Genomic DNA, 22,771 nt, shown 5'->3' on the forward strand with positions numbered 1-22,771 from the left:
TGAGCCGGGCCGGAGGAAAACTGGCACGAACGAAATAACTCCGCGTATTGCGCCTGCTACAGGTGTCTGTTTTCAGCCTACCGTTCCCATGTACCCTTTTCTCTTTCAGCCCCCTTTCTCCCCAGAAATGCCATACTTTGTCGATAGGATTCCGAACCAGACAACCCCGATGACGCCGATGTCACCTGGACATTCAGCCATAGGCCCCCCATATCAGACTCCTCCTTCGCCAGCCCTGACTTCACAAAACAACCAAAGCCCTTCAAGGGTGCTATCGAATTATGGAAGGCCAGAGGCTCGCAGGCAAAATGCAGCACGGATCAGCAGGTCTCCTCACCACAATGCAACTAGTCATCATAACCACGTTGATATCAATCACATTCGGGAAGGGATCGATGTGCGCACCACTGTAAGTCGCCCGGCACTAACAATGGCATTCGCTGGCAGTTGCTAACGACAACAGATCATGCTCCGAAATATCCCCAACAAGGTTGACCAGGCCATGCTCAAGCGCATCATTGACGAGTCAAGCTGGGGAAAGTACGACTTCATGTATCTCCGTATCGATTTCGCCAATGACTGCAAGTAAGTGAATCCTAGCCCGCTTCTCCGACCCGAGTACTGACAGATTTACAGTGTCGGCTACGCGTTTATCAACTTTGTCGATGTAAGCCCTCCGGATTGCGCGCTAAATTTCATGTACTGACAGTTTGAAGCCCCTAGATATAATTGATGTCAGTCACATCGCCAGCCCAACCCTTCCCAGGACAAGACAAGACTAATTACATCCTTCAGTTTGTTGATGCTCGTGGAAATCAGCGATGGTAATTAATAATTTTTACCATTTCGGGGCTAAAAAGATGACATTATTGTATAGGAACTGCTTCAAAAGCGACAAAGTGGCCGAAATTTCTTACGCAAGTAGGTTTCTCGTCTCACTGATCATGAAACTGAGTTTGACTGGAATCAGCTATCCAAGGCAAAGACTGTCTTGTCCAAAAGTTCCGCAACAGCTCTGTTATGCTCGAGGCACCCCACTACCGACCGAAGGTGGGCAGATTATATTACCTCATTTGATCAAAGCCTAGTAACAAGTATAGCTATATTTCACTTCGAACGGTCCAATACCGGAGATGGCCGGCGATGAGGAACCTTTCCCAGAGCCCGACAACCAGTCAAAAATGAAGAGAAGTTGCGAGAATGCCGAGCATGTTGGTACGTATCCATAAGAAACCGATCATGATGCTTCAAATAGAATCCTCACTTTTTTCAAGAGCTTAACGACTAATTTCTGGCTAAGGCCTTTTCACTCCCAACGCTGGTCAACATTTCCGTGACGAGCAGCGACGCAGACGATCACAGTATGATCGCGGAACTCGACTAGCCGCCCTCGAGGAATATGACTACGAAACAACCATTCATCATCACCTGTATGGCCCGACCGCAAACTGAGATGCCATCTGTCACTGGTGGTGCCATCAAACTATGTCATCTCAATCGTCATCCCAACCCCGATCTTCATCCTGGAGGGGCGACTCGTTCTTTCCGGGCACTTAACTCAGCTTGCTTCATATCACTCTAATACCGAAGATAAGCATCCTATGTGATAATTATACCTAGCTAGATAAAACAAGCACGGTGGACTCTACCGAATGTGACCAGACGATGATTTGAATTGCAGGTCAATGCCCCCTAAATACCCCTCCAACCCCATATCTCAGAGATCGGCGTCTTGTGCCGCCTTTAGATCCTTAAAGAAAAGGCGTTCAGCCGATCTCCAGAGGTTCTATCCGGGGTCACCAGGTGGTGAAGGGCACTCGGGGAGTGCTGGCAGGGGCTTCCGAGTCTGACTGTGTTGATAGACCTGGAGTCGGCGGGAACTGCAAGACTGTAACTCGAAACCCGGTGCGGATTGGTCGGGCACAGCAGAGTCTACTAAGCGAGGCGGTGTGGTAGGAGGGGATGGATGAGTTTGAGTTAAAGCCTCATTGTTCCCAGCGGAGCTGATTTCCTTGGGATATTGAGAGCTACAGTCTCCCATTAAGTCCTTCATAGCGGTAGCATCAACTAAAGGAGCATTCCCATAGTCATTGCCAGGACGAGAGACCATACCATCTTGTGACGGTGAGTTTCTACTGCCGGGCGAATAAGATTCCCTCGAACGTGAATGCGGATGCCGCGGTGCCGAATAATCGATCTGCGGGCCGCCCTGATCCAACAATGGGGCGAGGTAAGGGATAGGTACCCCGCGTGAAAAGATGACCAAGAAAAGGCAACATAGCAAGAGAACCGCTTGGACAATAGCCATTCTCTTTTGAAAAACGACTTCATCCGCGAGTAGATTGAGCCTGGAGCTGAGCGCAACAATGTCACGGTCAGATTGTTCTTTTTGGCTCTCGAGAGCTATGACAGTTGATTGCCATATCTGCTCGTACTGCTCTCGCATGCCTCTTAGTTCAGCCAGCACCGTCTGATTCAAATCTTCCAAGAAGATAGTGACCTTTGACAGCTGCTTCTGTTCAGCTTTCTGCAGTGCTTCTTGCACATACCGGGAATGGTCATCGAGGTACTGGAGGGATAAAGTAAGGTTCGACTCGACATGTTGCAGGCGCTTGGTGATAGCATTAAAAAACCCCTCTTGGACGGTCGGGGAGGCAGCCGATGCGCTGGAGGTCCCCGCACTTCGATGTTTCACGCCCGGGGAGATAGGAGTATGGGTTTTGGTTGCCGACGCCGACTGGTTTCCAGACCCTTCATTCGTCATCGTTATGTTGGTGGGCAGAGATTTGGACCTCGTTGTCGGGCGACTATGGTTCGCCATGCCGGTCGGGGATGTACTAGTAGTCAAATATGACTGTGGTGTTTCGTTGCGTTTTGAGCCTTGTTGACTCCTAGGAGCCTGCACCCCCCGGTCGTCCTCGACCCGGCCTCTATCGCTGGTTGATTCACGATCCCCAGTTTCTTCCTCGCTGACGTTTAAGTTCAGAGGGATATTCTCATCGCCCAAAAAACTATCAGAGTGGCAGGTTCCATATAGCAGATCAAGGGAATCTAGGGGAGAGCATGCCCACGGCGTGAAATCCAGCCCCAACGCTGCTGTTTCCCCATCAGTAGCTTCTAAGAGAGGGGCTTTTGCACTTTCTGACGAATCATGCACGCCATTGATGGTTGCCGCTCCATCATCGTCTCCCATGGATATCTCCTCCCGACTTGTCTCAGTTTCTTTCCAAGAATCGAGCATGCGAGACCCATGGATTCGGAGAAGAGAAACTGGACAATAGTACTCGTTTCCATAATGCGACAGAAACTCGATCCGTACATATTTGGCCCAGATCTGTGGATTCTCGACAAGAAAGGCCTGGATGTCGCGAGAATTCCGAGCCTCGAAAGTCCCTATATCCTTCCACCTATCCATTTTTACAGGATATCGATCGCTGACACTGACCCGAAACTGGCGGATCATACTCGAGAAGAACTCAAAGTTGGCGAGCACGACAGTGTCAATGAGAATGTCATCGCTGAGCTCCACAATCACGTACTTGCTATCAACGGCACATTCCAGGAGCATGTAAGAGTCTTTGTTCTCTACCAAGATGGCCTTGGCGTTCTTTGTGCCCCGGCCTGTCTTGAGAACCGTGGCTCCGGCATCGAAGGATGAGTAGGAAAAGCGTTCCTTGCAAGTCTTCCCCGCGTCTTTGCTATGATGAAGAGAACGCCTGTCACCTTCATGCACCATTGCATCACCTTCCTGGTCCTTAAAGTCCCTGTCTTCCAAGGCGGTAGAAGATAGGGTCCGATCTGTGTCTGGCTTTTCGAGATAGTCGTTAAAGTCCAGAGAAATTTCGTCCTCCTCGCCGAGCCCAAAATGACCCATGTCCGGAGGGATCCTCTCATGTCCCTGGGCGTTTGTCACCTTCCGGGACCGCAAGTCTTGAGGGTCTTGTCCAGTCCGCCGCAGCATCATCTCCTTCCAGTCCTCGAATGACATGAATGGGGATGCTAGTGCCTCGCTAGTTGTTGTCTCGGTAGTAGCGTTTGTGTCGGGTGCTTCGGTCTCAGTCGCGGAGGCGCGTACACCGGTAGGGGGCGTTGGACGAGGGACATCGTCGGTATTATATTCCACCCCCAGACTTGCCGCTATGGCGGAGGAAACAGAAGTTGACCGGTCATGGTTGTAGCTGGCGCTTCTCCAGGTGCTTGTAAGGCACAGTTGCGGCAACATATGTGTAATGTAGTTAATAGTGCGCACTTCGCAGACAGTCGCAGTCGATGTGCTATCATGACTTTCGCCGGCTTGGTCTTCGGCCCGAGCCTCGCGAGCATTGCCTATCAAAAGTAGGAGTGCCAAAGGCACAAGACCCCGAGCGACGCGGAGGGAAACGACCATGCTGCTCGGGGAGGTCAAGCGAACGCTCCATCCTTTATGAACTCATCGACAACAGAGTCATTGGAACTTTGGGCCCCATACAGCCCTAGTTAGGTAGTTTCAGCGTTGTTCTTGTGGGAGACGTGATGATAATACATGCATGAATAGGTATGGAGTATAGAGGTACATAGAGGTACTAGTACCAGGAGTAGTGATGTACGTACTTGAGCGGGCAGGTGACAGAGACAAGTGCACACGAGTACTAGTGGGTAATGTTTCGTAGGTATGGAACGAACGGCATTGCTTCGGTCCGTACTGCATCAACCAGGTGTGGAAGTTGGCACTCAGGGGTTCCACAATTATTATCCAGGTTCCTTGTTTCTTCATGTGCATCAGTACTCCGTACCCCGTCGTATACGAATAGAAGGTTCATTTCCACCTCCATTTCCACCGTAGAGGGTGCCACCTCTGACGTCAAACTTGCTGTCTGTCTATTATTCAAGTTCTGGGATTGCCATAGCGATGGATTGCGTAACCGCGCCTGTTTATATATAGGCGAGCTGAGGTAGAGGCTGGTTCTATATAAATGCGTTGGTTGCCAGGCGTAACCCGTGGATATTCATCAGGCCAACTGAACAGACGCTGCTTCCTTCGTTTAAACACATCGGCCTTCCCCGACCGCGCTTACTCCAAACAACTCTTCTCTCTTCGAGATCCATCACCATGTCCGGTCCGGGCTCAATTTTCGACCGCAACAAGGACAATTCTATCGAGGCCCAAATCCAGCTCTGGAGAGCCATGTGCGATAAACCAAAAGCTATTCGGAAATATATTACCGATGACGCCGTTTTTGTGGAGCCGGATAACCAAATCTACTCCCCGAATACAAAGTCTACGGTTATGGAGCATATCGACAACTTTACGACTTGGACGGCTTACCGTATCCATGGCGACCCAGAATTTGTCGAGGTAGATATGATGAGTGCCGCTCTTGCCTATCGCGTCACTGCCTGGAGGAAGCAGGATAATGGTGAAATGGCTCCAACAGAAGGCATCTGCTCGAGTGTTTGGCGCCAGGGGCCAGGGGGCGAGTGGAAATGTTGCCTACATCATATGACAACGGTATCCTAATCAAGTTTATTTTAATATAACTAAGAAAATATTATTTATCTCTTAAACTTTCTTTAATAATATAATTATTAAAAAAAAAACATTAATCTTTAATCTAATAGAAGTTTATATTCTTAATTTATAGCTATTATAAACCTATATAATAATTATATTCTAATATTCTAATATATATATATATATATATATATAATTTAGATTTTTTTAAAGAAAATATTTTAAATTATTTATAAAAGTTTAAATATATATTAATTAATTAATATAATAAGATTATTTTTAAATATTAAATAAATAATAAATTTAATTTTTATATTTTTATTATAATATATTATTATAAGGTATAAATTATTATATATAAATATTATTTATTATTAGTATAAATAGTTTAATTTTTAATTTATTTTAATTTATTTTCTATTAATAAATTATCTAAAATTATATTCTTTTTTTTTAAATAAAATCTAAAAAATAATATATTTATTAAAATTAAAAATATAAATAAATATTTTAATTTTATTTATTAATATTATTATATTTATTTATTAATATTATTATATTTATTTCTTAATATTATTATATTTATTTTTTATATTATAAGATGATTTTTTATTTTATTTTAACCTATATTTAATATTAATATATTTTCTTAAGTTTTATATATAAGAAATATATTAATTTAAATAACTATAAATTAATATTATATATTTAATTATATATTAGTTTAAATATATACTAGTTTAAATATATATTAGTTTAAATATATATTAATTTAAATATAAAAAATAATTTAATTTAATATATTTAAAATAAATATTATATAAATCTATTATATTTTATTAATTAAATTTAAAAAGAAACTAAATTATATATATATATATAAAAGTAGTATATTAGAATATTATAAATATAAAATATATTTTATTTATTAAGAATTAATTTTTATTTTTATTTAATAAATTAATTTATTTAGTTAAATTAAATTTATTTTAATTATTATTTTTATTTTATTATAAATATTATAAACTATAAACTATTTAATATATTATAATTTAAATAATAATATAAATAATAATATATTATAATAATATCTAATATATTATTATAATAATATCTAATATATTATTATAATAATATCTAATATATTATAATAATATCTAATATATTATTATAATAATATCTAATATATTATAATAATATCTAATATATTATAATAATATCTAATATATTATAATAATATCTAATATATTATAATAATATCTAATATATTATAATAATATCTAATATATTATAATAATATCTAATATATTATAATAATATTATTTATTATCTATTTATAATATAATATAAAGTATAATAAATTATTATAAATTAAACTATAAGTATTATTTTTTATATATATCCTAATTATATATTATAAAAAGCTTATAATTTATACTACTATTATATATTATTTATTTAAAAAATTATTTTGATTATATATTATTAAGTATATAATTACTTAATAATCTATAAAACTCTATAATATATATCTCTTTATAAATTTAAATAGATAATAAAATATAATTTATATTATATTAATACCTAATAAAAAGTATATAGCTTTTTAGTTATTTTTATAAATTTACCTTTTTTATTATATTTTATATCTAAGTAGAATATAATATAATAATAAGCTTCTAATTTTATACTTTAATAAGTATTTTCTTAAATTATACCTATTATTTTAATAAGGTATATATAATTATTAATATACCTTTATATCATTTATTATATTATATATAAATAGATATACCTTTATTAAATAATAATTATATTTATAATTAAATAATATTACTTATTCTTATATATAATCTATTAAATAGAAGTAAATAACCTAGCTTAGAGAAATATAAAAGGAAGCTAAATATAATAAAAATTATATATATATTATCAAGGTATATATTTAATAAGTTCTAATATATATAAAGGGAAAAATAATAATAAATATAAAGTATATAATATTATTTTCCTAATAATTATTATATATTATTTAGCGGTTTATTAATAAATATATATAATAATATTTATATATTATACTTTAGAAAACCTAAGTTATATTATACTAAATAGAAAATAATATATAAACTTTATTTATAAAATATAAATTGATATATTAAGGTATTAAAGTATATATTCTATTAATTAAACTTTAAACTTTTTAGGCTTATTATCTTCTAAAAAGGTATATATTAATAATTCTCTTTTAAGTTTATATTATTATATATTAAAAAGGTATTTATAAAGCTAATAAAAGCTATTAATATAACTTTTTTATTAAAATATCAAAGTAATATAAGATTAATAGAGATTAAGATTAATAATAAGTTTAACTTTATAATAAAAATAATTATTTAGCCTAATATTTATAGGTATTCTAAGGAATTAAATTAAATTATAAAATATTTAATTAAAACATAATAGTACTTATAAAATCTCTTTAGTATTAGATATATTATATTAGAAGAGTTAAAAGCCTAATAAAACTTTCTAGATAATTAAATCCTTAAAACTTTTATAAAATAAATAAAATTAAATAAAAGATAAGTATATTAATATATATCTTATTAATATTCTTTAATTCTATAATATAATATCTTAAGTATCTATATTATTAGATAATATAAATATAATAAGATACCCTAATTAGAAAGTAACTCTTAAATCTATATAATAGGTTATAATATATTTATTTATTACTTTAATTAAATTTTTAGAATTATAAATTATAAAGTCTTATAGGAAAATTAAGATTAAGATTTAATGGTATAAAAGTAAAATTAATATAGTATTATTAGAGGTAAAAGAAGCGAGATTCTATCGATTTACCCTAGAGGTAGAGGATTATATATAATTAGCTATAGAAGGGGTTATATAATAGGGATTTATAAGATTAATCCCTCTTATTATGGTCTAGTATTCTATAGATATTAATATAATTACCCTAATATTATATTATTATAATATTATTATTACGTTAAGTTTATAAGAGTATAATAATTTAGAAAAAAAAAATCATTTTATAGCTTATCTATTAGATATAAGATTCAAGATCTTATATATTAATATTAAAAGAAATCTTAAAGTATCTATATTAAGAATCCTAGAGTAATATTAACCTATAAAAGTTTAATTAGAAATAATATAAATATTAAAAATATTATAATTAACCCTAATAAATTAATTATAAAAATTTTTATATTATTTATAAAAAGGCTATAATATAGTTATAGAACTTTAATAATTTTTTTTATCTTTAATAAATATAAAAGAAATAATATTAAGAATTTGATTAAATAGATATTATTTAAAAATATTTATTAGATAATAAAGTATTAAATATAAAGATTAATTTACTTTAAATTATAATCTAAAAATACTTTAAAATAAATAGTTCTTTATTTAATAAATTAAATAAAATATAATATAATTTAAGGTTAACTATAGTTATATTAAATAATTTTATATATAATAAATTAATATATTAACCGTCTTATACCTAAATACTATAATAAAAGCTATATTAAGCCTCTAATCTTCTTAATAGATCTAAATATTATCTTTATTATATATAATAATATATTTATAAAAGGTACCTAGTAGTATACCCTTATAAGCTTATATATATATAGAGATATTAAATATTACTAGATTTATTTCCTTTAAGCTAAAAGGAGTATAAGAGTACCGTATAAATTAAAGCTTAATAGTAGCTTAAGGATTAACTAAGCGGTTTATTAACCTATATCTTCGAAGCGATATAAAGTTAGATAGCCGTTATTAGTAATTAAATTAGATATATAAAGTTTTCTTTAATATTTTAAAGGACTTTAAAGTAAAACTTCTTAAAAGAGACCTTTATCTATATAGAGGTTATAAAGTATTATATTAAACTTTATTAATATATAAAAAGTAACTAATTCGTAGTAATACCTTAGCTACGTAATAAAATCTAAGGTATAAAGTTATTATTATTAATAGGCTTATTGGATTAAATTATACTATTATAAGTATAACATTATAATTATATTAGCCTATATATATATATAATTCATAATGAAGGAATATATTAATCATATTATAATAGTTAATATTATTAAACGTATTATATTTATTTAGTATTCGTATAAGTTATTAGTAATCTATTTAGAAAGTTATTATTATTATTTATTATCTATAATGCCTTCAAAGGAAAAAAGTAGAAAACCTATAAGTAAATAATATAATCAATTAAAATAATAGATAACTAAAAAATAATAGCTATAAAGCTATCTTATTATATTATTGTAAATATTTCCTATAATCTATATGCTAAGTAAATTATAATTTTAAGATATAAATATATATCTTATAAAAATATAGTTACTATAATTACTCTTTAAAGGGAGGATTATAAGTGCTAAAGGTAATATTTATAATTAGTTAGATGTAATATTTTATAATTTAGATAAATAAATATAGAATTTTAATATATGATTTTATTCGATTTCTAATATTAGTTAAGAAAGGAACTTATTTTATTTTAGCTAATATTTATATTACTATATATATAGTCATATAAGTAATTATAAGATCTATTAAAAATACTATATAGCTAAACCTTATTATATATATATATATATATATTTATCGCTTTATCTTAATAGCCTTCTTATAAATATTATAATAATATATATATCTAGACTAAGGTTATATATAGTATATGATTTACGTAAAGGTTATTTATTAATTTATCTTAATAGGAAGGTAGCTATTAAAAGTTATTACTATATCTCTATAGTTATATTAAATAGTACTTAGGCTTTAAAAGTCTTGAGCTTCATTTTTAGGGGGCCCCTATATACTTATATTAGCTAGCCTGGTAGAATATATATAGTAAAGATCGCACAGCTCGGCATAATAATTAAAATATAGAGGGCTATAATAGGGGGCTTTAGTAGCTACTTATATCCCTATATATAGATAGGAGATTTTAGAATTATATTAAGTTTAAATGTAACTTATATATAAGTTAGATAGGTATACTTTATATATAAAAATAAAAATAAAAAATAAAATATTATAATAATATTATAATCATAAAGATATATTATTAGAGGAGAAAGCTAAATATTACTTATAAATAATATAACTTATAATATTAAGTTCAAAGAAAATATAGTTATTTAAATAATTTATATTTAATATTAATATAAGGCTTTAAATTTATTAAAAAGTCTATTAATAATTATTTTATTAAAAGGTAAACTAGATATTTTATAAGTTTATTATATAGATTATATTATATATTATTAAAAGAAATTATATTTATAATAATTATTATAAGATAAGATAAATAATTTAATTTAAATATTTTTTTGGATTACTTTTATAATTATAGAGCTTTTTTAAGGATTAGTTTTTGATATATTTATTAATAAATATATATTATAAAAAAAATAAATAAAATATAAGATTATTATTATTATAATTATTTTAAATATTAAATTATATTTAATAAATCTTTTTTCTATATATATATATATATATAGAGAGAGAGAGAGAGAGTTTATTTTCAATATATCTAAAATAAATTAATAAATATATAGTTATTAATTAATATTTATTAAATTAAAAGTTAAAAAATAATATAAAATAATAATACTTTATTTTATCATATAAACCTTAGATTAAAATATAAACCTTTTTTATATATGTTAAGGTTAAATCTATTATATTATAAATATAATAAATATAAAGAGTAAAATAAATATAAAAGCTATAATATAATAAATATAAATAAATAATCAAAAAATAATTAAGCATAAAAAAATATAAATAAAATAACTGATTAAATCCTTTAATATAATAGTTAGTATTAAAAAGATATAATAAAATAAAGCTTTGATAAAAATATTTACTAAAGCTTAAATAAAATAATATATTTCAGTTTTATTTTCTTAAAATTTAATAATATAAATATATAAATAAATATAAGAATTATTTACTTATATTAAAGATATATATAAATATATATATATATAATTTTATTTATATTATTATTTTAATTATAAGATATAGATTTAGCTATAATACTACTTTTATACTTTAATTTAGTAATAAAATAAAAATATATATTAATATAATATAGTATAATATAAATAAATATTAAAGCCTAAAATAATTATAAAAGAAATAGAAGTAAATTATTTAAATATTAATGAAATTAATAATAATATTAAAGGGATTATTTATTATTAGGAAATATCTATAATATTATAATATAAATATAATATTATCTAAATTAGTTAATAAAATATCTTTATTAATAAAAGATACTTTTTTTTTATTAATATTAGGTCTAATAATATCTATAAATATTTAGCTATTAGTTATAACTTAGCTTCTTTAAATAATTCTATAAAGGCTTTCTTTTTACTAATCCTTAAATTAATTAGATTTAGATTATAATAATATAATAAGATTTATAATAAATATTAATAGATAAACTAAAATCATATATAAGGGTAAAAAGCCTATAAGTTATCTGTTAGTAAAATAAATAAAATAATAATAATAATACCTTATAGATAAATATAAAAATAAAGCTTTATCTATATATAAGCCTTATATATATATTAAGGAGATATATATATTATCTTTAAGGTAAATATATAGCTTTATATAACTTATTTAATAAGCTTTAATCTTAAAATATAATAGATTTATTATTTTTCTTTTATTTAGTTAATATTTTATATTATTTATTATATATATATATTAGATTAAAGTCTTAGATAAGATTAAATAATATTTTTGTAAATCTTTTAAGAATATAAATATAATAATTAAAAAATTACTATATAATAATTATTTAAGATTTTTTTAAAATAATTATTTTTATTTATATATTATATCTAAGATTATTATTTAAAATAAATATTATTTTAGTTTATAATTTAGATATATTAATATTTATTCTAAATTTTTTAAAAACCTATTAATATTATATTAAATTATATATTAATATTATATTAAATTATATATTTATATTATCTTAAATTATATATTTATATTATATTAATAAATAAATTAAATTAATATTATTTTTAATTTAATTTTTTTATTAATAATATATATAATATTATAATCTAATTTATTATAATATTTTTAAATCTTAATATTAATTATTAGCTTTTTAAGTTAAGATAAAAACTATTTAATATAAATTTATTATCTTATTATTAATTAAATATCTTTATAAAAATATTTATTTTATAAAAAATCTATAAATATAATTTATAATCTCTTATTATTATAAAAATATAAAATATTAATTTTATATTATATTATTTTTATTATTATATTAAATATAACTAATATTTAATATATTTTTAAAAATAATATATCTTATAAGTAATAATAATTTTAATATTATATCTATTAAGATTATTATATTTATTATTTATATTATTCTTAAATAGTAGATATATTTATATAATCTTATTAAATATTTTATTATAGAAATAATTAATAAATATTTTAAAACTTATAATCTTATATAAATTTATATAAATCTAAGTAAATAAAAAGATAAAACTTTATAAATATTAAAATATTATTTCTTTTAAACTAATCTTTAATAATTATTATATAAATAATATTAATACCCTAAAATATTTATATTAATTTTTTTTATTATATTATATATCTTTATAATAAGATTATTTATATATAAATTATATTTTCTTTTCTTATAAAATTTATTATATAGATTATATTAAAGGTTAAAGGTATATTATAAACTAATTTATACTTTAAAAAATATAATCTTATATATAAATATAATTATATTAAAGTAAATAGAATATAAAATTTATATTAGCCTATATTAAAATATAGATTAGCCCTTAACCTAGGGAGATATAATAGCTGAGGTTAAGCGCTTTAAACTTATTTTACTCCTCGCCCTTATAGAACTATATTCTGCTTAAGCAGTGATAACGCTGCATCTTTATTGCCCAGAGTTAGTAATGAGATGGCCTGGTTAGTCACACTCATCAACTTGATATCTTTCAAGCCTATAGACCCATCGTTGGTCACTAATACAGCCTGGGAGTAGTACCTCATAGCCAGGGACGGTAGTCCTAGTAGATGATATAAGCGCCCAATGTTATAATACATCTCAGCCGTAGATGGACCGCTGCTATCATGCTGGCTCATCCTCACATATTCTGACATGAATGCGAGGCCTTGGAGAAGTAGATATTGCCGATTGACGGACTGGCGTTTGAGAGCGTAGTGTGCATATGCTAACCCCAGGCTGAGATTCACCATGGGGTTTTTCGGGTCAAGCGCCCGTGCACGCAGGAAGTAGCCTGTGAGATAATCAGCCACACTGTAGGGATGGACACTGGGGACAGCGGCTTAGTTTTTCCCATACCAAGGGCGTAAGTGTAGCTTGTGGAGGTGAATAGAATGTGACCGTAAAGCATAAGTAAGCACACGTCTAGTTGTGTAGTCGACGCGTCGACTACGTTGGCGTCAGCCCCGAAGCCCTGCTGGTATGACAGGTCTGCCATTTGTTCCGTGTCCATAAATCTGATTTGGCGCAGGATAAATTTCTGCGCTGGGCCAGAGGTATACCACGTAATGGGAGACTGGCATAGGCTCGAAAGTAGGGCGAACATTCGGTACGAGTCTGTTGTGGCGCCATCCTTCATCAAGTGCCGAGCCAATGCCACTGATTTCTCCTCGTCGCTTGTGTATATTGCACAAACTAAAATCGTCAGTGCAAAATCCAGCCTAGAAGGGTGATATACTAACCGCTCCAGGCAACATGTATCCTAAAATTAGATGAAGTTGACTGGAATACAGTAGAGTCTCTTGCTGCCTCACAGACTTGGTAGGCCTCCTCTCGACGGTAAAGAATGGCCAACCCAATTGCGTAGTCAAGGAAAAGATCCAACCATTGATCGAAAGATATGCCTTGATGACTATCGGGCTTTGCTGTACCACGGTCCACCCCTACCGGGTCAGGCTGTGGCACAAGGGCTGTGGGTAGCCTCACATCAGTAAAGTTATTTCAACCTGTTGAGGTCGCTCTACTTACTTCTTGTTAAGCGTTCGTACATTTGGAAGAGCTCGTTTCCTAGTAATCCTTGGGCCGAATGTTGGAACGAACTCTTCGATCCGAGGAATTGCAGGTACTTGTCCCATGAATAGAACTGCTTCAGAGAGCGAAAGTCATCAACTAGCTCCTGGGATGACTGCAACCAAACGTCGACAAGATCATCGCGCCCCTCTCGGATTTGTTGCTTCAGATCGCGCACAGCCTCATATTGGCGAGACAGTTTAACGGCATGGGCTTGTTCGTCCCGCCGCCGTTGGTCTGGGGCGCCCAATCTCTTTGGTCGGTACCGTCTCGGTATCACTGGCCTTCGAGAAGTACGGGTCGAGGCCAGATCCTCTTCTCCACCTGGGGCCAAACGCCTTCGGGCTCCCGGTCGAGATTGAACACGGCGGTGGCGACATACCCCGTCGCCATGGCTGTCTTCTTCGCGTTGGGCTCCACGGAGGGTCATAGCCTCCGCAGCTAGAATCAAAGCTTCCTCGGCCTCTTTCGCCTTCTCGTACAGGTTCGCAAGCTCGATGCGGGGCTCAATACCATCTGGGTCAACCTCGATGGCAGAGAGAAAGCATTCTTCGGCGGCCGGTTGATGCCCACTGGCAAGGTAGCACCGGCCCAGCTGTAATAAAACAGCGGCATCTGGTTCACCGGATACTTCACGGAGCACTTCTAGATATTTTGCAGCAAACGCAGGGTGGTCGCAACGAGCAAGCTCGGTGGCAACGTCGTAGATTAGAAAAGGGAAGTCGCTGACAAAGTCTCGAGTGTGGTGTTCTGTGGGATCGAGCCAGGTAAGATGTCTCTAGTAGGCTGCGTAAGCACATACGACCCTTTGGATTTTGGCATGGGAGGATGGCTCACAAAGGCTTCTTCGTCGTCCCCGAGACCCAGTCTATATATTGCAAGCCGGATTCGTAAATCTCGGGGCAGGGCATCACCATACAGTGCTGGATTTGAACCCGATATAGCGAATTCGGGGACGGAGAGCCGTCTGTCATTCTCGTCGTCCCATTCGCGGTCGTCCGCTTGACATTCGTCCCAATACTGCTCTAAAGATCTGCCGACGAGCCACCTTGCCAGCGACTTCAGCTCATGGATAGCATCACGATAGCGCCCATTGGATGCAAAAAGCTCGACATATATACCAACGTCATGCCATAGAGACTCAACCGAGTCCGACGTTCCGTTAGCTTTCTCAGAGTCAAAGTAACGTCGATACGCTGCAGTGGCTGAGTTCACCGCAGATTCGGTATGCTTGTTGTCGATGCAAGCTTCGGCGAGCTTCCGAACCACGTCCAGGGCATGAGGGCGGGTTTTCAGCACGTTGCTATACTCCTTGATAGCTTCCCCTAAATGACCTTGGCGATGGCAAACTTCAGCCTTGCCCAGTCGGGCAACGAGATTTTTGCGGTCAGCACGCAGAGCGGCCGAGTAGCAGAGGCGTGCAGTGTGTAGATTACTAGCCTCGTCACTCTCTATAGTGTCCAGGGCGAACGACGCACACTGTAGCCATCCGGAAACATCCATCGGCCGGAGATGCGCGGCATAGACCATTGCTGAAAGCTTCTTGTCGACCTGTCCCATCTCTCCAAAAATGGAGGCCAGGGCGGTCCATGCCTGGTGAGTTTCGGCATTGATCCTAATGACTTCTGAGGCCAGGTCTAGAGCGCGCGAGTAGTCCCGGGCGAGGAAGGCTTGGTTCACTTTTGACAGGCGAGCAGTGATATCGCCGCGCGGCTTGGCCGCTTTTCTAGGCCCACGGGCACGGCCACGGGGCCCTCCACGATTAACTAGGGGTTCTGATCGTGACGATGTCGCATCTCCAGGGCCACGGTGGGTGGCCAGGAATGAGCGGACCGACTCATCGAATTTTGCAATGTCGCCCTGGAGCTCTTCGAGATCTGAGTCGGCATCTGACGAATCGCCATCACTTCTGCTGTCAGGGTGTCAGATTAAGATCGCGATTGCTGCACCAGATACTCACCTCTGAGGGGATCCCATCGGGCGCGTTTTCGCGGTTATTGGGCTCGCCGTTGGGGCGCTCTGTGCCATCAGTCTCGGTCGCTTGTTACGTTGGATTGGCAGCTTCGTTTGTCGTTACAGTGTTTACCCGATACTACTGGAGGCTTTACCGGCGCATGTTTGCAAGCTAGGCTTAGCACGTTTGACTCGCCGACTGACCTGATGCAGCTCTGTGCCTTTAGGTGAGTCTTTGGAGACCATGTGAGCAGCTTTATGGTTGTAAGGTTACCTATTACCTGTACTTGCCTTGGGTAATTTAAGGTTGGTTGGCACTGCCTTCGTACGAAGTACCCGTAGTACCGAGAGTACTCGTACTACTACCAGTAGTAGGTACTTACCTACGGGGTAGAGGGGTGTCTTTCAACAGGGGTGCAATAGCTGTTCTTACGCCGATAGCGTGTCAAGTCAACAACCTAGCTCTTACCTGGTATCTCTTTATAAGCTTAAATTTTTTATTTTTTTTACCAACCAGTAGCTATTTTTACCACCTAGCTAATAGGCCTGTCAGAAGGTTCGTAATTGGTATTAGATATGGTTAATATATATTCTACGCGATGAATAGGTGTTGGGGTATGCTATCGAACGCAAACAGCTGCCACGAGCCATGTCTGAAAACATACCCCCCGCCCACGATAGTGCCTACTAAGTGCCTACTAGCAATAGTACCTAGTAGATAAGAGGTAATGTAGGCATTCTAAAGCAGTGCCCGTAGCCAGGCTGAGGCAGCCTTAAACTCCCCAACTTATTAGCACTAGCCAGCCCATGCCAGCAGGCATCGCCATGCCTTAACAAGGCAAAATGGTTGTAGGCACTATTATACATCCTCTTACGCACTGTTATTTCGCGGGCGGTATAGTGTGGGCAAAGGGAGCGAGCGGGTTAGAACTATGGATCCCAATGTGTCGATAAACCTCCTTCAATATGCCTATAGGACACGTACGATGTGTTCCATACCTGTACTCTTGTCATATATGTGAACAGTACAGAATAGTCCTGGATTAGTACCCAAGAACTCCAAATCGAACCCACCTATGACACGCCCTTTAAGCCTCTGTGGCAACTGATATTGAACCACAGAACCAAATCATCACTGGCTCTGTCGGTGGCATCGTCATAACATGAGCTTAGTGAAGTTAAGGATTATTCGAGCCTTGGACTAGGACCCGGCACAATTTATCTATGCGGGCACCACGGAGAGCAACAGTAAACTTGAAGGCATCTCCAATGTCCACACTGCAGGTAGCTAGGAAGAAAGTACAACACTTGCGTAGCGCTATCACCATCTCACGCGCGAGCTTGCAACTGGTTCATGGCCCCAAGGCCAACCTCGACAATTAGACCTTGATATTGCATGGATCTGCTTTTCTATAAAGATGCGCCATCGGACGCGTTGCCATAGAGCTGCAGCAAGCCCCACGACGGAAATCGCGCGACTGCGCTACACGTAGAGTATGGTAGTCCATCAAAGATGGAATGGGCTATCGACCTAGCTAAGCTTGCCTTCGGCTTTCGCATCTGTGGCAAAAATGTTAGCTCCTGAAAGTCACAATGCACTTTCCCCTGAGATTTTGACGCTGCATACCTCTCACTTGATCGAATACTTTGAGCATCTTCCGCCGGGCGCCTAGAGCATTGACACCTCGCTGCTCCAAAGCCTTGTCGTCAAGTTCGATGAGTTCGTTCCATTTCATATCTTTGAGGTTGTCCGTATATTTGTGTAGTCGAAGACTGCGTAGCCAACTTGGAATATCCTGTAGCAGTGTTGGATCCGTTGGGTCCTCCGGAGGCTTTGAGCTACCTCTTCTACCCCTGGGCGAACGGCCGCGTACCATGTCCGAGTGGTCTGATATGTACCCTTCGTGCCCGCCAATTCCTAGTTGCCCCAGATTGACGGTTGGAATCGCGTTGTTCATGAGCCCGGACGATCCATCATAGGCGCTCAGAAACCCATTGTTTTGGGGTGAGGTAAAAGATTGGACGTGGCCCATACCCGGGTGCATGGCCGCGCCAGGAGAGCCAGGGCGAGAGCCCCGGCCCGCCATGTTCAGGTTCTGCTGGGCCTGTATGGCCATAACTTGCTCCTGACTGAGCACTTGGCCATGCTCGTTGATCATGACCACATTGGTGCCAGGGAGATTAATGCCCTGTGGGCCAGGAGACATTGGTACCTGTGCCTTTCCTGGCGCATCATTGGACCTCGCTCTGCGGTACTTACGCACATCGTCCAGAGCAAAGCGGTTGTTTACAGTCGAGAGAGCAGCCAGCTTCATAGCAGTGGCGTTCGCCACCATGTCGGCCTGGTTTCCCCCACTATTATTGTTACTGGGTTGCGCCGTGTTGAAGCTGCTGGTCATGGGAGTGTTAACCATAGACGCCCAGTTGCCACCATTGGGGTTGTATGGGGACAGCATCGGCAAATCACTCGTGCTCTTCTCCGGGGCTGTCAATGTCGTACTCTGAATGGGGGCATTATTGGCCAGTTGGGGCCGTGGCGATCTCAACCCGCCAGAAGGCGGAGGCTGAACGAATTGACCCATGGGTGTTTGAGAAGCAGGCCCCTTGGATGCACCTTGTTCGCCTGGGTTGCCTCCCCATGGAGACGCGGAAGCCTGTCCACTGCCTTCCCGAGCCTCCGAAGAACCAGAGAAACCCGGCGCAGTCATAGCCCCCCTAGTGTCAATCGCGGCACTGTTTCTATTCGATGATGGCGGATTACCGGTCTGCTGAGTGAACTTGGCCTTTTCCGTGGCAATGGCTGCCGCAGCATCTGGAAACATCGCATTGATCGTAGACGGGTCTAATCCCGAATGGCGTTTTGTCGAACTGATGGCTGAGTTCCGAGCATAGGATGCCCTGGATGAATCGACATTGAGCTTGCTCATTGCATCGCTGAGACGGCTGGACATGGGGTCTGGAAAATTTAGTTAGTCGGCTAGTAGAACACATGGTGAGTGCTCGGCTAGTCGGTGACGTACCCTTGTCAAAGGTGGCAGGAGATAAGACGCCAGACATGGGGTGATTCTTGCCCATCTGTTGAAGGACCTGGATAAAGAAACGGATCTGGACTTGTGTGGTTTGTTGAAGCAGAGCATACAGCGCAGCGGTACGCTCGGCTTCGCTAAGGACACGAAACCATTGCTCTATGGCGCTGAGCTCGTCTTTGAAATCCTGATCCAAGGTAGCGGCCGCCATTTCTTCCAAAGTTGTCTCGTATTGGTCAATATCGGCAATCCACTGCTGTGCGAGCCTGTCCTGGGGATCCGCCTCTGAACTGCCCTGACCTTGCCCTTGTTGAGTTTGGCCATAGTAGTCAGATGATGGTCGAATGCGGCTGGAAGCTGAGGAGCCCGTAAGAGCAGACATGTCGGCAGATGCACGCAGAGAGTGGCCGGAGCCCACAGCTCTCGATGATGGTGGCCGTAGTGACGAGGTGGTGTTAGCCTCAGGGGTGCTATTGCGATTGCCGCCTAGATGATTCCCGGACATGTTGAGCATTATCTGACCGCGTTGGAGAAAAATTGGACAAGATATAATATGGAGCGGAAATAGACGAGGTCGCGTTGGAGCTTTGAATAAGGGACGAATGAGGCTGAGGCGACTGGTATGTCGGGGGTTGTCGAGCCGGAGTACGGATAGAGAGGCTAAAAAATGATCGTTCGTGCTCGAATCGTCTGTCGGCTCCTGCAGTGACCGGCTGACCTCAAAGGAGCTTAGACAAGAGTCGGGGAATAGGACTAGGTCATGGTCTGCAGGGGAGAAGAAAATAATCAATCTGGAGGTCGTCAGTGACGGAGAGGTTACAACTATCCCCTTTGCTGAGAAGAAAGCTGACTGGCAAGGAGTATAAAACAAAAGGTAGTCTTACCAAGTCAGAAGAGGTAGCGATGAGAAGGAAAAAAGGTCTGCTTCCAGGCAGGCTGAGAAGTCAAACAAGACCAGGGTTGGACGAGGTTGTTGAATTATGGATGTAGGTTGACCAACAACCAAGAATCGAGTCGGCGATTGGTTCCTGACTTGGCCCAGCCTGATGTCCCCAAAATGCACACAGCATCGAGGCCTCGTTTGCCCGACGTTAAGTGGTATTCGTAGTACCCACACATTACAGCCCTTCCCCACGCTTACCTAATCGGACCCTGAGCATTTTCTCGGTTGCTATTAATAGTATGATTTGCGTCGCAGGCGGCGAGGGTAATCACTGGTAGTACTACTACTACCAGTACATAGTATAATAGGTGTCGTCCGCTAATTTGTGAACAACGATCAGCATCAGAGCGGCCGGTGTTCTGGGTGTTAAGTTGGGGTGGATGGATTCTTAACCTAAATTTCACTACCCTATCCGTACATATTAGTCGCAATGCGACTCCAAATATCCGTCCGCGGCTTCATCAGTTGGGATCCCCTACATATGGTCAAATGGTCGGCTCCTTGGATCTGACGAAAGGGTGGGGAGGTGAGTTAATGGGAAGGGTTGGTAACGTGGCGGAGTAAAAATTTCTTATCAAGCCCTGTAACGGTTCTAGAGACACGAATCCTGCGACAAAATGATGTATAGGTAGCTATCAGTAGTAGATGCTAAGATCGTTGTGTTGTGGGGATCGTGAAAAGTAATTACAACTCATGACAGCTATTTGGATATCAACGACTGCAGCCCTATTATCGCTACGACTGTCCATCTAACGGGGTTTAACGTCGAAGTATGGAGCACCTATTTGGCAACACCCTGTCTAGCTCTTCAATGGGACAATCCTCCAACATGTCACGGGTCAACTCGGAGCCCAATGCAGCACCGATGCGATTGTTCTCGTCAGAAAGGTGCGGGGAAGGGATGGGGCGTAAGAGCAACTTGATCGAAGGTATAGGTAATAGGTGGTTGCGCTCCAAGGTTATCCGACCCTCAGATAGCATCATCACAGGCTGGATGGTTGGAAGGTACAGCTGTTCTATCCGCATCTTCCACGGTCACTAATTCACACAGGGCCAAATATATCTGCCTGATGGCTTGGCAGAGGTGGTAGGGAAATAAGTATGCATGCCCATGGGCGGGTGTCTGAAGCAACCCCAGCAATTTTACGTTGGAGTGACATGTAGCAGCAATGTGGTTAAACTGGATATGTCCATATGAAAGCGCAAGAACATCTTTGGAGTACCATCTTACGCCCTGTCCTAGTGCGAAAGTTCATGTGTTCATTTATTCCGGTCGTGGGTAGCTTGTCCGCCCCTTCACCCGTCTATAGAGTGGTTACCGGTCGTCGTGGAACACCTCGGGTCCGCGAATCATGTTCCCTACCCCCCACATGCATATCGCCATATTCCAAATCAGACTGTCTCGCGCTTGCCCTCCTTCGCTTCCTTCTGTAAACTGGGTTAGTTGTGATTTCGACTGTCGAACTCGGAGGAGCGCACCAGGGCCTTCATGTTGCCATGGAGGGCGTGACGGTGGTTACGGCGGAACTTGGGGTCGGTTCCCTTCAGCGACGGGTATCTCGAGGTCTTGGGCTTCTTGATACTGCTTGAGAATTAGTATGTATGTTTCGCCTCGGCAATTGATGGCGAATGTGCTCGAAAACTGACCCGTTGCGGTGCGCCTTGCGCATCTGGTTGTGCTGCGAGGAATTCTTTGACTCTGTAAATCCAGTGTGAGTAATTCTCTGCTATTCCATACCAAGTTTGAAGTACATACTCGCCATGGCGTCTGAATGAGAATATCCGAATTGACAGGCGTGTTGGACTTGGGTTCAGATCACGAGTGTCAAAAAAATGTGTGGGATTGCTCGGTACTACTGAGCCCTGCCCTCACAAACCCCGATGGTGTGGGGCCGTTGATGACATAAGCCCGAATAACCTAGAACGGAATGCCTACCTACCTGCAATCGAGGATCATCATTCCGTACTTAGAGGACTCGGATCCGTTAGACCCCCTCTTTCTAGGAAGATAGGTTACTAGCTTACTAATCAGCTATTTATATATTAAAAAAGATATAATAATAATTAATACTAATAAACCTTAAAGAAGTATAATTCTTTATTAGGCTTATAAACTATTACCGATAATTTATAAAAGATTTTAGTAGAATTATAATTTTATTTACTAAAATATTAAAAAAATAGCT

At 37.0% G+C, this 22,771-nt stretch overlaps 5 protein-coding genes across 5 annotated transcripts; 1 reads left to right on the plus strand and 4 right to left on the minus strand.

Annotated features, from left to right (window-relative positions):
• Positions 1-466: 466 nt before the first annotated feature.
• On the plus strand, positions 467-828 carry ACO1O0_008034 (RNA recognition motif 2-domain-containing protein; the record flags this gene model as incomplete). The annotated part of the gene is made up of 4 exons (XM_083197400.1): positions 467-585; positions 637-667; positions 717-734; positions 796-828. 4 exons carry the CDS (start codon positions 467-469, stop codon positions 826-828), a joined length of 201 nt encoding a protein of 66 aa, XP_083046868.1.
• Positions 829-3,407: 2,579 nt separating this feature from the next.
• On the minus strand, positions 3,408-3,988 carry ACO1O0_008035 (UNC-like C-terminal-domain-containing protein; the record flags this gene model as incomplete). Its single annotated transcript, XM_083197401.1, is given in 2 exon segments — positions 3,408-3,434; positions 3,446-3,988. 2 exon segments carry the CDS (start codon positions 3,986-3,988, stop codon positions 3,408-3,410), a joined length of 570 nt encoding a protein of 189 aa, XP_083046869.1.
• A 10,625-nt stretch (positions 3,989-14,613) lies between these two features.
• On the minus strand, positions 14,614-16,640 carry TFC4 (transcription factor TFIIIC subunit TFC4; the record flags this gene model as incomplete). Its single annotated transcript, XM_083197402.1, has 3 exons — positions 14,614-15,258; positions 15,501-16,575; positions 16,624-16,640. 3 exons carry the CDS (start codon positions 16,638-16,640, stop codon positions 14,614-14,616), a joined length of 1,737 nt encoding a protein of 578 aa, XP_083046870.1.
• Positions 16,641-18,147: 1,507 nt separating this feature from the next.
• Positions 18,148-20,147, minus strand: VTS1 (RNA-binding protein VTS1; the record flags this gene model as incomplete). Its single annotated transcript, XM_083197403.1, has 3 exons — positions 18,148-18,176; positions 18,244-19,572; positions 19,637-20,147. The coding sequence occupies 3 exons, from the start codon at positions 20,145-20,147 to the stop codon at positions 18,148-18,150; spliced, it is 1,869 nt and encodes a 622-aa protein (XP_083046871.1).
• A 1,830-nt stretch (positions 20,148-21,977) lies between these two features.
• rpl29 (60S ribosomal protein eL29) lies at positions 21,978-22,348 on the minus strand (the record flags this gene model as incomplete). The annotated part of the gene is made up of 4 exons (XM_083197404.1): positions 21,978-22,013; positions 22,065-22,167; positions 22,233-22,284; positions 22,342-22,348. 4 exons carry the CDS (start codon positions 22,346-22,348, stop codon positions 21,978-21,980), a joined length of 198 nt encoding a protein of 65 aa, XP_083046872.1.
• Positions 22,349-22,771: the final 423 nt, after the last annotated feature.

This window comes from Amphichorda felina, assembly GCF_050947745.1.
Source record: "Amphichorda felina strain 45539 chromosome Unknown scaffold_8, whole genome shotgun sequence".
Classification (NCBI taxonomy): domain Eukaryota; kingdom Fungi; phylum Ascomycota; class Sordariomycetes; order Hypocreales; family Bionectriaceae; genus Amphichorda; species Amphichorda felina.